General features: G+C 39.0%; 1 protein-coding gene across 1 annotated transcript in view; it reads right to left on the bottom strand.

Moving 5' to 3' along the window:
* Positions 1-5,522: 5,522 nt before the first annotated feature.
* Positions 5,523-16,751, bottom strand: part of APPL1 (adaptor protein, phosphotyrosine interacting with PH domain and leucine zipper 1) — a 34,692-nt gene continuing 23,463 nt past the window's right edge. The window contains exons 15-22 of the mRNA XM_063121289.1: positions 15,596-15,778; positions 11,857-11,906; positions 10,181-10,355; positions 10,039-10,075; positions 9,035-9,181; positions 8,858-8,908; positions 7,383-7,472; positions 5,523-5,888 (exon numbers count right to left, since the gene is read on the bottom strand). Of these exons, the coding sequence (XP_062977359.1) occupies positions 5,739-5,888; positions 7,383-7,472; positions 8,858-8,908; positions 9,035-9,181; positions 10,039-10,075; positions 10,181-10,355; positions 11,857-11,906; positions 15,596-15,778 (883 nt within the window). The 3' untranslated portion in view covers positions 5,523-5,738. The remainder of the gene's footprint in view (positions 5,889-7,382; positions 7,473-8,857; positions 8,909-9,034; positions 9,182-10,038; positions 10,076-10,180; positions 10,356-11,856; positions 11,907-15,595; positions 15,779-16,751) is intronic.

Below are 16,751 nucleotides of genomic sequence, written 5' to 3'. Positions count from 1 at the left end.
ATACTCAGGTAGCAAAGTGATGTGACAGACTTCTGCCTCGGCGGCTGGAGAACTATTGGTCAAGTTTATTTCTAAAATTATATGCTGTTTTACAACTGGTAGACAGTGTAGAATTTTTAAATAAATGAACACAAGACTATGAGAAAGCCTGCTGTGCATCATTACTTCAGCTCTTGTCTGGATTGAACATATTTTTCTCTCTGTCCATAGGAACATATGGAGCAAGCTCACAAACCTTAGAATATAGTGAAGCTAACAAGGAAGAGCTGGGAGTCAAGAATGTACTACGGTTACTTCTGTATCAGTTTTCTGTACAATTACATCCAGTGGTGTCCTATAGATGGGGAATAGGAGGAAAGCCTATAGAAGCCCAAAGTGAATGTTCCAAGATGTGAGAGAGGTATGCTCAACCTTTATCAGCTCCCAGACAGATTAGATAAGTCATATGCTTTACCTAGAGATGCCTTTTAACACAGTGCATCATCTACAGCTAGTCAATGCTGCTGTGGCCTGCAAAGATTATACAACTGTTCTTCATAAATTGTACTAGCTTAAGTCAAGTAGCATCTCTCTCCATGTAAAATAAAATGGCAGGACTAAATGGTAGGAAAACACAGGTTGCTTAATCTATCCTCCCATTTCCCCTTGCAAATATCACTCCACCCCATTGATGCCCTTTATATACACCCACAAATATGCAGGAGCCACTTCCCTGTGGTGCAGTTCTACATACCTAGGCTCAACACCCTACCGCAGGTGAAAGCAAGCTTTTGTGCCCATGGGCACATTTGGCAATTTGAGGCAGTGTCCTGGGCGGCACCTCCACCAAAATAGCTGCCTTGGGAGGCATGGCAAAGGACAAGTAAACTGCCCAAAAGACTGACTACAAGGCAGAGATGGGCGGAGTCCCAACACACTAAGCAACTCTTTGGAGCCACGGTTTTCAGCACCAATAGAATCCTATATCACAGCAATTCCATATGCTAGTTAGAAAATAAGTTAATTTTTTAAAAAAGTGGAAAGGGTAGGGCACTTTGGTGGGCACCAAGTTGCCTACCCCTGCCCTATTATAACCAAACCCAGAGAGTTGTAATGGAAATTGCATGTTCTGTCTGTCCCTCCCTCTGTTTCCTTCCCCTTTCTCTCTGTTCTTTAGATTGTACACCTTTTGAGGTAGGGACCTATCCTCTTATTCTTTGTGAAGCCCATGTAACAGATGAATCAATATATGCTATCATCCTTATATCAACAGGAACATCACTTCAGCTTAATTCTTACATAGCATAAGCTATACTTTACCATAAATAAAAATAGGATTCCAGCTGTTAATTTGTTTTTATTTAAGTACAATAAATGATTCTCTGGCTATATTAAATATATGGATAACATTTCTGAATGACTGACAGACTTAATACATTTGACAAAGGATTTCAGGTACATTTGCAATTTTTGGACACATGTTCAGCTTTTGTGGAGCAATTACAAATATCAGATTGGGTCCAGATTTAGGCACACTCATGTAAAGTGCTTTCACGTGATTTTCAGGGATCCCTTTCTCATTGCACTGCAGCATACCCTATTCAGTGGGATCTCCTGATCCTCTATAAACATTTCTGGACAGAGGGGCAGCCATGGGTAGGAGGGAATGGGGAAGTCTGCTTCTGCCAGCACAGTTACATGAGACTAAATCTGGATCCAACCCAAAATATTTACCAAATTATTACAGAAAACCATCCTCTAAAATTAACTGGACTCTGCTGAAGTCCTTTCCAAAGAGTTTAATTAGTATCTAGATTTCAGTCTGCAACTGACAATATCATGTTAACAATCATTGGATATTTATTAATACAAGTATTAAGGGCAATTGTATTAGACTCTTAAAAACAATGCAAAAGTCACAACCACTGGAACAGGACCAAACTATTACATTATTGTAAGAATTTGACCAATCCACTACATTATAAAAATCACCCAAATTTATTGTACAAACTTCTTGGCTTCCTTATAAATCTCATTACAGAACATTGTTCCTTCAGAGTTGCCTGCTGGATTACTCTTCCTACCAAGCCAGATCATGTGATGATCTTAGATTATTGATTGATATATGTATTTGCAGAATGAAGAGGGCTTTTGAATTGACCAACTGGGCTCTGAAGAAGAGATGGCCAAAATAATAACAACAACAACAATAATAATGTGTTCACCAAGAAAGGGTGTGATTTGTTTGTGTTTGAGATAACACAAATTAGAAGTAACTGATTTTTTAACATCAGCTTCACATGAAAACAATTCAAGGAATGTCTTTGGACTACAGTACATCAGGAAGAGGGGAACATGCAAAAATATTTCTCTTTATTAGATTTCTTAGGAAAAGGTGCTCACCTCTGACATTTTGCAATCTTCCTTTTTCAATTTCATCCTTAACAATCTGATATAGTTTACAAAAAAGGCAATTTAAAAAACAGATCGAGTCAAGCCATCAGCAGACACTCAACTCTGTTGAGTTCAATGCTTGCACCTTGACAACACAATCCTGTGTATGTTTATCCAGAAGGAAGTCTCATTAAGTTCAATGAGGCTTACTCCCATATAAGGGGGTATAGGATTGCAGCTATAAAGACTTAATTTAAGAGGAAAAATCTGTGTTATTTTTTCTGTTAAATATACAAGGGAAATAGTGTGTCATGAATGCTGCTCTACACCACAAGCTTCCTACATGAAAATAATCTCTGTGTAGGAAAATACATGTTCATCAGACAGTATGAAGCATGGCATGAGTGATTTTTGCATCATGAACTTACCAACCAGACCACTAAATTATGTTTTTCCATGAAGAGAGTATCTCCAGTAGAAAAATTAATGTGGGAACTTGGGGGAGTTTACACACAGAGATTGCACAGATTTTTCTAACTAGATGTGGGGAGTATGCACACTCCGGGGTTAAGATATATTAAAGCACCACCACACGAGTAATTGGCGTGTGGCGGCACATCTAAAGTATTTTTAACCATGGAAACACTGCAGATTCCCCCCACCCCAACACACACAGACATTCATGCACGTCCAAATGTAACCTTTCCCTTAATGTTTCTTCCAAACATCTGGAGAGTTATGCAAAAAAAATTGACAGCTTTCAATTCCACAAAGAGCAACATGTAAGCCCTTTAGAATTGACATTTGACTTCATAGAGGATAAAAAGGACAAAGAGGAAATTTGGTTTTATGCACATTATAATACAATGTATAAACATTTATCTTTACATATATACACCCACACACATACACACATGGCAGGTAACAACGATTAACTGTCATCCATCAGTTAGAAGTGGACTTGTTATTCACTTCAATACAAATTTAAGATTCTCATAGTATAACGTTATATATGGCTTTAAACAGCTCAAAAAGGTAATAGAGCAGTTGTGAAAGATTTTGCCAATTAGAATGCAATAGAATGCAATTGAATGCAATCCAAATAAAAGTAATATTCTTTACAGCAAAGAAATAAGAACCTGGGTTGGCATCTCCTCATCTCCATGGCAGTCCCTCCAGGCTTCACTCATGGAAGATGTCTCCACCTGATTTTGGGGTTTCCCCTTTTCCCTACACTACAGTCTACCCTACTCCATTCATCAAGGCTCCCTCAACAGTTTAGGTTGCATTTTGGGGGCCTGGAAAAGGTGTTGTGGTGATGAGGGGGCAGGGAAATCTGCTCCCACCAGCTTATTACACATGCCTAATTCTGGGTCAAACCATATATGAATGCCATCTCATCAATCTTATACTCAGCTTAAAACCTACTGAAATCTTCAGGAAGTTGGAAGAGATATTGCTGATCAGTGGGCAGACATTGCCCCCGTTACATTCACTGGAGCCCTCCCCATCTCCTTCTCAACAGGAACACTGCCACTGGATCTCATAAAACTTCCTATCAGACTTTTAGAGTCCTAAGGAGACATCCCCTCCACAGCTCCCTGGGGAGGATTCAAAGATTTTGGGTATTTCAAAGCATCCCCCAAAAGTATCAAATGAACTCTGGTGCATTTTTTTTCACTGTAGTATGTTGTCACATCTTTTGGGGTTACTTTATCTCCTTATTCAAAAAGGTAGGTGCATTAAGCTTATTTTGCTGAGCAATGCTTACTTAGTGCAAAGTAAAAAACAGAACCTCAGAACTTGCTCAAGTAGAAAGAATCTGCATAATTGAATTACTGTGGTGCATATATTTGTCACATCTACACGAGTTTTGCTTTGTTTACATTATAATGAAATGTTCATGCCAAAAGTTCAGGAGGAACAACATGGGTTCTTATATGCTCTAGATTGCTTTTTAAAAGGAGGAATTTATTTCTTTACTTATTAATTAGAAATATGTATATACCGCTTCTCAGATCACAAAAGAAACTGATGAATTAATAGGTCAAAACAGATTTATGATTTCCACTCGCATTATTCTTAAAATAAGGGCTGTGACTGATAAAACCAGATATCTTGTTTTGTATTAATCATGCTCCTATTCTATTGGTAAAGGTCAATGCATATTTGATATCATAATTAAACATGTTATGTATTTGCAATTAAAAACAACCAGGATGAGGAGTGTCAGACTAATTTTTCTTAATGATTCGGCACATTTATGCAATCTGTATGTATGCTTATGTTGCATATGGATTATTTAGCAAAGAAGTTCTGCAAAAGAGTTTAATGAAATTAGGTTAGTTATGGCCATGGATCATAAAAGCAATTTCTCAACTATTAGTTGAAAAAGTCTCCATACAAATAGTTCATTCCATCAATATATCCTCACGCCATGCTTAGACTCTCTAAATTCATTATAACAATATCTGTTTTAATGCTAATAATCACCGCAGACCTGTTAGAAGTTTTTTGAGAAGTACACAAACTATTCTCGTCTAGACATGTAACAGTCTATTTGTATAATGTTACAAATACATAGTGCAATTACATCTCACGCCAATTTCTGATTTCTCCTTTAATGTCTTTGCAACCCTCCACAAAAGTGCTCGGAAGTATATCGAGGAGAAGCCAAGGCCAGTACCAATCAGTGTAGTCTCAAGTAAAAATTATAAACTCACATTTAATCTAAAAATAGCACTGCAGTGTTACTAGTTTTCCTGAACTCTCCTCCCCACCCCGACAATTTATTCTCAGAAATATTTAACTAGAAATTAGCACCCTCCTGTTTCTGTTCTCAGACATCTTTGGGAACCAAAACAAGCTTTGAGCAATGAGTCCTACGGCACCTTAAAGCTTAACAAATCCATTATGGCATAAACCTTCATGGATTAGAGTCCCCCTTTGCCAGGTTAAATTTGTTAATATTTCAAGATGCCTCAAGACTCTTTGTTTTACCTCAACATACTAAGGTAAACACAGTTACCTTAGTATACCTCAACACAGTTAGTTACCCCCTCTGGAAGCTGAAAACAGAAAATAAAGAGTTTTAAACCTATTCCTTTATCTTAATTCCTTAATCTTCCTCATGACGTTACCTGGACAGCTAGGTAAGAAAAGAAAAGAAATAAGGTCCAATTCTGCGATAGCCATTGAAGTTTCTCCATGGTTCCTTATGGCATGCAAGTAAGTCCACATTTACATTATGCAGGCAGTTTAAGAAAAATCAAAGCTTAATGGGTGTCGTCTAGTAAAGCAAACCCTCCACCTTTATGTCTTCTGCGACTAAGTCAACAGGTCCAAAGACTTGAACTGAAGTCACCTCAAGCTTCAGATTCCCGTTTCTTTTTTCCATCTTCTCCCAAATCACTGTCTTCTGACTGGCTACTGCTAAGGACTACAAATTGTCCCTCACCAACACTCTGGTTGGACCTACTAGAAGCAGCTATTAGTCGGCTTTGCTCTTCCAAATCCTGAAAGAAAGTACTCACTTTTAAACAGGTCACCAAGGTAAATCTTAGTATTGCAATTGCCTTTATACAAATCCATGGTGCAACCAGAATTGTGATACCATGTACTGTTCTGGTCACTGCATCTCAAAAGGGATACTTTACACCTGGACAAGGTACAGAAAATGGCAACCAAAATTAGCAGGGGGCTGGAGCAATTCCCCTATGAGGAAAGATTACAAGAGTTGGGATTTCTTAGTTTAGAAAAAATGCTATTTAGGAAGATACTAACATTATACAAGCTGTGGGGAAAGTAGATAAGAGTATATTTTTCTCTAACTCTCATAGTACTAGAATCCAAGGCCTTCCAATGAAGGTAACTGGTGGGAGATTCATGTGACACAAAAGGAAGAACTTCTTCTCACCCCACATGGTTAAGCCATGGCATTAGCTACCACAAGATGTGGCGATGGTCACCAACTTTGATGTCTTCAAAAGGGGATTAGGCAAATTCATGGATGACAAGGCTATCAATGACCACTAATCACGACAACTATAACGTTACCTCTAGGATCAGAGGCAGCATGCTTGGGGAAAACTGTGGGAAAGTGTTATTACTCCCATGTCCTTGTGGATTTGCTGGCCACTGTGTGAAACAGGATGCTTGATAAGGTAGGCCTTTGATCTGATCCAACAGAGCTTTTGTGTATTCTAGATACCTGAATAGTAAAATGATTTTCAATAGTAAAAAGCTAGCAGAAGATGACTATGGTCACTAAGCCACACATTATTATAAATGAACTATTGAGAACTTGGGATAACTAGTAGTATATACATAATGACCTGGACACAGGGAAAGATGCAGGGTGAGCCATCTGCCATACAGGGTAGGGATATCCCAAGAATTAAACCCTGTGAAGAATGTGATTTAGACCATAAGGTTCTTCTAGTTCAGTATTCTTTTTCTAACAAAAGCCAGTCACATGCTTTTTGGGAGCCCAAAAGCAGGGATATGAAGACCAGAACCCGCTTTTCCACCCCACTGCTTGCCTGCCCCCAGCAAATGGTATTCAGTGGCATACTGTTTCCAAATATGGAGGTTCTATATAGCTGTCATGACTGATAGACCTCCATAAATTTGTCTAATTCACTTTTAAATCCATATAAGCCAGTGGTACCCACCACATCTTCCAACAGTTAACTACAATACTTAATTACAGGTTGGGTGAACAAGTACTTTTTTTTGTACCTGTACTGAATCTACTACCAATCAATTTCACTGAGCCCTGGAGTTGTGATAGAGAAAAATCTATTCACTCTTTCCACATTATTCATAATTTTATAAATCTAGTGTTGTGAAACCCCAAGATCATGCAAACTCAAAGGCTGAAATTGTATTGTAATTAAATTAAGACATTTCCTTAGGCCAAAACTGTTTTCTTCCATAAACAGCAGCTTTTTAAAAAAAAACACCTTCAGTGCTTTTTTTAAAAAAGTAAACTTTGACCAAATACATACCTTTTCTATTTGTTTTTGTTTACTTAGTTCTTTTTGCTGTTTCTCTTTTACCCTCTCTATTTCTTTCTGCTTTTCTGATGTTCTACGATCCTGAAAAAATAAAAATGTAAAAGTAAACATGCAGAGAAAAAGCAATTCATGTCAAAGAAATGATACAGATACCAAATATTTTAACAAAAATGTATGCAGTTGCCCTTCAAAACAACCTAGAGGAGCTAGCTGCAGGATCCTCAAAAACCTTCAGCACCACCAGAAAAGCAATAAACCATTGCACCAACAGATTTTGAGACCAGACACTATTAGCACACAGCCTACCACTAGGTTGCAAAGGAACCTTTTGCCACTTTGCAGTGCTGCAAGTTGTACACACAAGTCTAACATCACTCCACAGAGAACACATGTTTCAAGTTGACAGGATGCAAGTCTAGAGGCAACAGTCATGTATAAAATGAGAGAAGAAGCAAATTCTCAGAGTATTTGCCTGAGTAGGGATTAGTAAAGCTCAGAAAATTGGAGAGACATTTCCGAAACTCCTTGATTTGGACAAGGTAGAACAATGGTCTATAAAGGCCTAAGCCAGGGTTGAAGAGGACCGAATTGGCCCCAGCCACGATGAAAGTGACTGCACACGTGCATGCATGTGCCTCCACATTTCCTCACACATACCATTCACACACAGACTCCCTTTTCAGACCTTTCTTCAACTGACTGGAGATCAGCTGGAGAGCATTTTCCTCCTCACTGTGATGTGCTAGGCAAGAATTTTAAGAACATAAGAGCCATGCTGGATCAGATCTAGGTTCCATCTAGTCCAGCACTCTGCTCACACAGCGGCCAACCAGCTGTCGACCAGGAAGGAACCCACAAGCAGGACATGGTGCAACAGAACCCTCCCACCCATACTCCCCAGCAACTGGTGTATATAGGCCTCTGATACTGTAGGTAGCACATAGCCATCACAAATAGTAGCCATTGATAACCTTCAACTCCCTTTTAAAGCCATCCAAATTGGTGACTATCACTACATCTTGTGGAAGCAAATTCCATAGTTTAACTATGCGCTGTGTGAAGAAGTATTATGAGAGATGCTAGCGGGCTGAATCTAGCCACATATGTCCCATCCAAAGCCTAAGGAAACTCTAACAGGTTTGTATACTTTGTGTTCCAGTTCAAGACAGGAAATTATGTGAGAGTCATAAAGAATGCTTCTGGTCTTAGTTTGAAGGTCAAAAAAGTATCCCCCTTGCAGAATGCAACTCAGATACGTAAATTATTCTTTGCTTCCAGGTACCTCTGCCAAAGTGCATGTTGATTGTAATGTCTCACAAGAAAATGGTGGTAACAGTGAGAAAGTGTTTGTGGGCAGAAGATCAAGGTGAAGGCCCAGTTAGGTGGCCTTTAGGCTTCTGTCAGCTCACTGATTTATATGATGCATACAGAATAGCTGTAGATTTTACTGCAACTGGAAGTCTTACCAATTCAGCATGTAATGCAATCTGCTTTGCAATTCCTACAGAGTCACAGATCTATTTGAGAAAAAATGGGGAAAATACAGTAAGAATGTCTGAAGTGTGATCATCTTCATTAAATCACATTAGAGCTTAAATATTGTTTCATGTATTCAAGAACTTTAGCTGGAGCATGATAAATACCTTTTCCCCTTCATTATTTGATTCAAATATGTAGCAAACTGAAGTTGGTCTGCTATCTGCTCTCCCTGCTGAAGTCCGAAGCACAAATCCAAAAAGGCGTTTGTTTTCTTGGTGTGTGGCATAGAGAACTACATTTGGCAAAGGAAACTGTTAAGAAGAAAAAAAGAGAGTGGAACTTTAACGCTTATTGGGTAACAGACAGCAACAGACTGGAGGTTACTCAGACAATACATGAAAATGAAATTACAAAACACGACATTCACAGATCACTTTGGGAATATCATGCTCAAAGTCAAGAAAACGAAACACATTCTGTGAAAGTTTCTTTTTGTTTGATGTACGGAGCATCCAATAGCGGGTTAACTCCTCCTACTGCTCAGAACCTGGGCTCATTCTGGGTTGCTGCAGCATGTTGTGCCACCTGAGGCAGGAGCATCCTTCAGTTTTACACCTTTTCAACAATCCTTTCAGAAACCCTCTAAATCCAGGTCAATATTACTATCTATCCCCAGACTGCTGAAGGAAAGTAGGCAGCAGAGGCTGAGAGGGTGTGGCTTCCTTAAGGCCATCTAGCAAGTTCATGGCTGGGTCATGATATGCACCAGGAACTTCCCAGCTCAAAGGAAGTTCTATGCTATACCAGCTCTTGTGCCAATGTACAACCCATTACTAAAGACATCTATGTGATGATATTCTACTAGGATTTGATTCTTTTAAAGCAATGAAATCACAATACTTTTTTTCATTTACTGGCAAGGAATAAGTGCTTAGCACCAGGCATACATACCATCCACTTTACCAGTGCAGAGTTACAAGCCTTCTTGTAACTATAACACTGGCACTGTATGTATGTAATAAGTGCTTGGGACTAGGGTTCTTGTTACATTATGGCAAAAACAGTAAAAGGAATATAAATTTGGATGTAATTTAATATAGCTGGTAGAAAGTAAAACACCATGAAAACAAATTTCTAATGTTTGCTTGCTTTGTTTCTAATAACTTACCCTGAGCCTTGTAACTTGCGTCTGTGGATCAATTAACCTAGAAATGTTAATTTAACATTTAGAAGTTACTGTACAAAGAAAAAGTGTTCTGTATTAAAAATGTTTGACAAACGTGTCTTAGCTTTAGTAAGAAAACACTTACTTTAAACAGTCGCACGTGACTAACAAATGAGATTCCGTCATTCTAAAAATGTTGTGTATAGCTCGAGCTGCTAGTATTTGGCGCATTGTTTCATAAACCACATCAGGAGATTCATCCGATTTCACCTCCATGGATCCAAGGAATCTTACGATAAATAACTGATGAAGGATAGAATCTAGAGCAAGGACATGGAAAACAAATGGTGTGAACCACCCCCTGGGCTTTCTAGGGAAACTTTTATCTTCGCCTAACAAAATATCTGCTACATATGTTGCATTATAATCATAACACGATATCCCAATTTCCATATATTAAAAATTAATTTACTAAAAAGAGGGCATAACACACTTAGGCTCTAATGTTTCTGCCTCAACATAATTTAAAATCATTTCTGTAGGGGTGAAGTTATATCGATTTTAACCAAGATTTGAAAGGAATTTGCCCATTAAAGCAGTATTAAAAGTTTAGTAAATATGAAGCATTTGTGTGATATGGTAGCTTGGCAAAATGAAAAAGGGGAGGCATAGCAAACTAGGTTTGTGAAGCAAACTTTGGTGAGGGTAACAATATACGGCTAGTGAATGAGAGCAGGTTTATTGTTTTCCATTTTATAGTGGTATAACACTATAAAATGGAAAAAGTTATACCTTTCCCTTTGGTTTCCCTTTCTCTCTGCACACAATTACTGTAACCTGCACTAAGCCCTGAGACAGGGCTGATTGTGAGTCAAAATACCATTTCAGTAAAACCCAACACACTATTTAAATCTGAATCAACTGCTCAAGGTAAAGTAGCAATTCATTAATGCAAACCAAGACTGCACATGGAGAAATATTAGTCTTGGACGTAACTGAAACACTCATAGCCGAGAGAGCAATTAGTGCCTCAAGATCTGAAGCAGGTGGCCTTAGAGAAGCAACAACAGGGAGACACTCAAGTCACAAAAAGAAAAACAAATGACTAAGTCACACCGGTGCCTGTTTATTGTGTGCTACACCCGCCCAATGTTTCAGAGAAAAAGTCGCCTTCTTTAATGTTCAGTAGTCAAAGTGGATTCAGATAGTGCAGGCCGCCCCTGAAGGATAATTGTTCTCTGAAACTTCAAGTGGGCGTAGCACACAATAAATAGGCACTGGTGTGACCTAAGTCACTTGTTTTTCTTTTCCTAGAAAAGAGTGAACACCTGTTAGGGAGGCCTGAGCTGCACCTAATGAGAATCTTGCTGGGCTAGTAGGCAGAAGACCAACATATTGATGTCTGCTCTCAGGTGTGGGGTATCCTTGTGATTATGCCCCTTGAAGTTTTGGATTCTCTAAAATCCCTCTAATGAGGGCTTCAAGACCCACTAGGGCTCACGGCCTGATGTTTTCCTTTGTCTGCATGCCACAGTCTAAAAAGAAAGGACTCTGCCAGCTGGAAAATGCCACACTTTCTTGCCTTGCGGAGGGCCAAAATGAAAACGTTTAAGGACCACTGAGAGAGAGGGAGTAAACGACTAGAAGTAACAACTAAGCTTGCTTTACATTCAAGATTATTTAACGATGTGCTGTTTCGTCCTGCTCAGGCTCATAGCCAAACTATCAATCTGTCAATTTCATCAGCACTTTCTTTTTTAAAATGAACACTCTTTTTCAAATATTAAATATATTTTAGTTTTAACTAAAATTTTGCTTTACCTTCAGTTTCGGATTTGGTTCCTCCAGATTCTCCAAAAGGATTTGTACGTCTGTGAAAAAACCACAAAAATATCAATTCGGTGATGCCTGCATACCAATTCCTAATAACTGAATTACGTAATATATTAAAACAAAGAAAAAAGTTAAGACGGAAGTCTAGGAAGGATACACACAACAATAAATTAGTTTCACAACACAGAATTACTGGAAATATCTTACATAAACTGCTACAGTTTAGCATAAAACAAGTGGAAAGACCACTTCCATGTAGTACTACCCTACTGTTTTAATAAAATATAAAATGCTTGAGAAAATTGTATATACCTTAATTCTGCTCTGGTCAAAATAGTTAATTTCTTTCATTTTTAAAAATACAATTATAGAGTACAAGTTGCGATCCTTATCTGAACATGGCAAAGGGAAGATTTAAGTAAAACTGCATGCTACCCACGTGTTAATTTGTTAAATAATTATTTTATGAGACTACCAAATCAAATGCTGCTTTCTGAAAGCATTAATGGGATTTTAGTCCTAATCAAGAGAAATATGGCTACCCTTGGTTCCCAGCAGAGACATCATTACTCTTCACATTATACTGAAGTGAAAATTCTCTAGGCTTCCAGTGTATATATCATAGGCAAAGGAAAGGATTTACCAAAACATTTCTTTAAAAAAACAAATCAACGGGGAAATGAGATGTAGCTCTTGATCCGAAAATGACCAGACAGGTTGGTTGTTGTTTTTAACCTAACGATCCTATTGAATATAATTAATCTCATTTGTTCACAGACAGTTAAAAAGCAAAGTGCAAATCTCTCATAAAATCAGAGTTGGAAGGAACCTTTGGGATCATCTAGTTCAACATCCTGCTCAATGGAGAAACTGCAATATAGGATGTCACTACATCACCCCTGACAGCTGGCTGCCCAGCTTCTGCTTAGATACCTGCAGTACAGGAGAGCTATTCCACTGCCAAATAGCTTGTACAGTTTCTCCTAATGTTCTCTATTTGAATTTTATACAGGAGCTCCAGAAACAAAAAGAGGCAAAATTATTGGTAATCTCAGTTAAATTGTGCCACTAATCTATTTAAAGCATTGCACAGGGAACTCAAAAAATTTGTGGGATCACCTTCTCCCGTACAATCCACCCCGCACACTCAGGTCCTCTAGGAAGAATTTACTTCTGCCAGCAAAAACTAGATTAACAACTGTTACCCAGAGGATTTTCTCTTCTGCAGTTCCCAGACTGTGGAATGGCCTGCCAGGAGAGATCCGCCAACTCAATAATCTTTCTGAATATAAAAAATGATCTCTTCTGGCAGGCCTACCCAGTTGAATTTTAAGATGTCTGGCTGGCTGTTATTTTAATAATGTATTAGTTTTTATATGTTTTAATCAGTTTTATGTATTGTATAATATTTTGTATTCTATGTTGTTCCCTGCCTCAATCCACAGGGAGAGGCAGATAATAAATAAATAAATAAATGAATAAATAAATAAATAAATAATAGTTTCTTAAAAGGTTGTCACACAGAGGAGGGCCAGGATCTCTTCTCGATCCTCCCAGAGTGCAGGACACGGAATAAGAGGCTCAAGTTAAAGGAAGCCAGATTCCGGTGGACATCAGGAAAAACTTCCTGACTGTTAGAGCAGTGCGATGGTGGAATCAGTTACCTAGGGAGGTTGTGGGCTCTCCCACACTAGAGGCATTCAAGAGGCAGCCGGACAGCCATCTGTCAGGGATGCTTTAGGGTGGATTCCTGCATTGAGCAGGGGGTTGGACTCGATGGCCTTGTAGGCCCCTTCCAACTCTGCTATTCTATGATTCTATGATCCTATGATCCATAAGATTCATTTAGTCTGCCACAGGGAGGGCACATTTAAGTATTTGCTGGTTGGAGTTTGAGAGCGCCATTCATAATTATTGCTGGAATACATATACTCAGCAGAAATAGACACATCTGAATATTGGACATTCAATTTTGGAGTCAGAATTGCACAATGCTCACACGTTGCCCAACTGAAGCCTGTGATGTTCTTGCTATACTGTTCAACTCACAGGAAATCCGTTCAGTTTAGCAAGACTCAAAGCTCAATAAATAAGGCTAAGGCTATCAATGGCTACTAGTTCTGATGGCTTTATCCTACCTCCAGTATCAGCGGCAGTATGACTATGTATACCAGTTGCTGGGAAACACAAGCGGGACAGTGCTATTGCATTCATGTCCCACTTGTTGATTTCTCAAAGAGAGGTGGTCGGCAACTGTGTGAACAGAATGCAGGAATAAATGGACCCTTAGTCCGATCCAGCATGGCTCAAATTCTTAAATCTTCATGATGGTATTGTACCTTAGTATTGGTGTTCGTTCACAAAAATCTATCACAAGGATTTTTATCTCACATATTAAGAATGAATCCATATTTCTTGTGCTAACTGTTCTCCTGAGTTAGTTCTCTCTCTGTTGTGAGCAAGTGAGGTTCACGCAATTCTTTGGCTCCAAGAAATGTCACGGAGCTCTCAGCAGCAGCTTTCAGACTTGGCCAGAGTTCACATGTCCTATTAACTATAATGGAGGTGTGTAAGGCACCACAGAAGCTTGCAAAAAGCAAATGGTGGTTCTCCTTGCATTGTCATTCTTGTTCAGATGAGGGGTCTTGGCATACTTGTATGGCTGTAGGACATGAGCCAGAAACTGCCTGCCCCACTTTGGCTAAGTTTTCCCCCCACCAATCTTCCCCCATCCTGTATTAAGACTTCCCTTTCAATGGAGCCTGAGATATTGAGCCCACTGACCGCTGTACTATTTATAAATACTACCATACAACTGTTGTAATAAAAAAAAAATCAAAATACTATGAATAATCTAACAAGGACATTCAAATTTTGAGTAAAATTATTTTGAAAGGTGTTAGGAACTTTATTGGGCTGGATGGGAAAAAGCAATCTAAAACAACTGACAACCCATCTTTCCATTACTCTAGAAGCCTAGATCATTCTCACTCACCTTTTTTAGCTTAGGAAGAAAGTCATCAGAATGCCATCATCACCTGGAGGCAGGCCTGCCACATTTCTCTTGAGTTTCCAAGAGGAAATACCCAAGGCGCTGGGGCAAGCAAGCAATAGGAAAGGAAAATATACTTTTTTAAAACCAAGTTTTAAAGATTGCTCAACAGGGTGAAAGAAGTCTGCTGCAAGAAATAAGACATTGCACAGAGAAACTCAAACATCAAAATACTTTCCCAATCATTCATGATTTGGATTTTGCATCTTTTACATGAGGAGCCCATGCAGATCTAACATTCCTAGTCCCTTAAAAGATTAAACTGCAGGAATACAGACTTCCTTAATCCATCCCCTTCCCTTCAATGAATGAACTGCCCTCCGCCAGCTTTAAACAGTTACTAAACAGGTTTCACTCTTAACCAGAGATGTGAAGTTAGCCTCCAGCCTTGGGCTTAAATACTAATTAAAAACAAAACCTGTTCAGGGTTAATTATAGCTAAAGCTGGTGAAGGAAGTGAACATAAATTAAATTTGTGCCAAGGGGAGGCACTGGGTGGAAGTGAGCACACGATCCCACAGCCTGTTCCTGATCCTTAATCATAGTTAAAGGATTGTGAGCGTTATTCTGTATGGGCTCAAAGACATCAATGGAAGGCATTGTCTATTGTTGGTCAGCTCCATTTGCCTTAGTTTTGTTTATGCAATTACAGATCCTTTGCTGCCATTACCTTACCTGCCTGTTTGCCCTGAGATTTTTGCTTGACCAGGCTGATCCTCGCTTACTGGAGAAATGATGTCAAACTGTATGGGCGTGTCAGGTGCCACAAGCGAGTCCAAGGAAAGTGCTGATAAAGATGCTGAATCTGATCCCAAAGACCCAGTGCTGCTAGTACGAGTTGTGGGAGCACGAGACTGTCTAAAAATAAAAATAAAGCAAGACCAGAAGGAAATGTCTCATGTTACACAAGTTTTATTGTTGGGGGTGGGGGTTAAAGAAATTCAGAAGTGATTTAGTTGTCATCGTCGTCGTCATCATCATCTTCATCAATAATTACCCTCTCCCCACTTAGCAGAAAGACAATCTGAAACTATATACCTGCAAGATGTCCCACTCAAGTCAGCAGGATGATTCCAAATAAATAGTTTCAGGATCACTGCTTTGTTGAGGGAAAATATTTCCGTTAAGTAGGACTGTATGAAGTGCATGAAATTACACTGAGTGGAGAAGTGAGAAGCCTCATGCTGACAAATGGATACACTGAGAACTAGATGATCACCGAAAGTCAACAGGTAGGCTATATAACAACAGTAGTTACTAGAATAGATATCCTGCTGAATCAATGTATCTGCACATAGCAACATTCACATTGGCTCAGCTAATTTACCATGACTGATGAACTCTCGCTCAAGGTTTAAGGCAGTGTTTTTGTAGAGAGCTGAAATCCTGTCTAATCATTGCCATTAGAAGCCATAATGAGACACTCATTAAGAACAGCAAACCAGGGCCTTAGTAAGACAGTGGGACAGGAATCGATGATTCCTCAGTTCATATCCTGGTCACAGGTTATTAAATTGCAATACCAGGGAACGCTGAGGCAGTACGGGTAAAATACAGAAATTTTAAAAAGTATTACAGCTGGAACTAGGCATTACTAGAGTTTTGTGTTTACTACCAGAAACAGAAGTCCCCGTGTACTGCTCTTCCCAAGAGCATCTACAAATACGAACACGATGTGATGTCACGAAACCCTAGTTTTCCTGCCCCATGTACATGACAGCCAGGGCACAATGCTATCACAGCACATGTTTTGCAATATTAAGCACTACTGGGTGAGAAAAGGAGAAAGGGAAAAAACCCAGGACTGAAGCTTTTGGTGGTAACCACCCAG

This window comes from Elgaria multicarinata, chromosome 3 (assembly GCF_023053635.1).
Source record: "Elgaria multicarinata webbii isolate HBS135686 ecotype San Diego chromosome 3, rElgMul1.1.pri, whole genome shotgun sequence".
In the NCBI taxonomy this organism is placed as follows: domain Eukaryota; kingdom Metazoa; phylum Chordata; class Lepidosauria; order Squamata; family Anguidae; genus Elgaria; species Elgaria multicarinata.
This window is presented reverse-complemented; position numbering and strand designations above follow the sequence as displayed.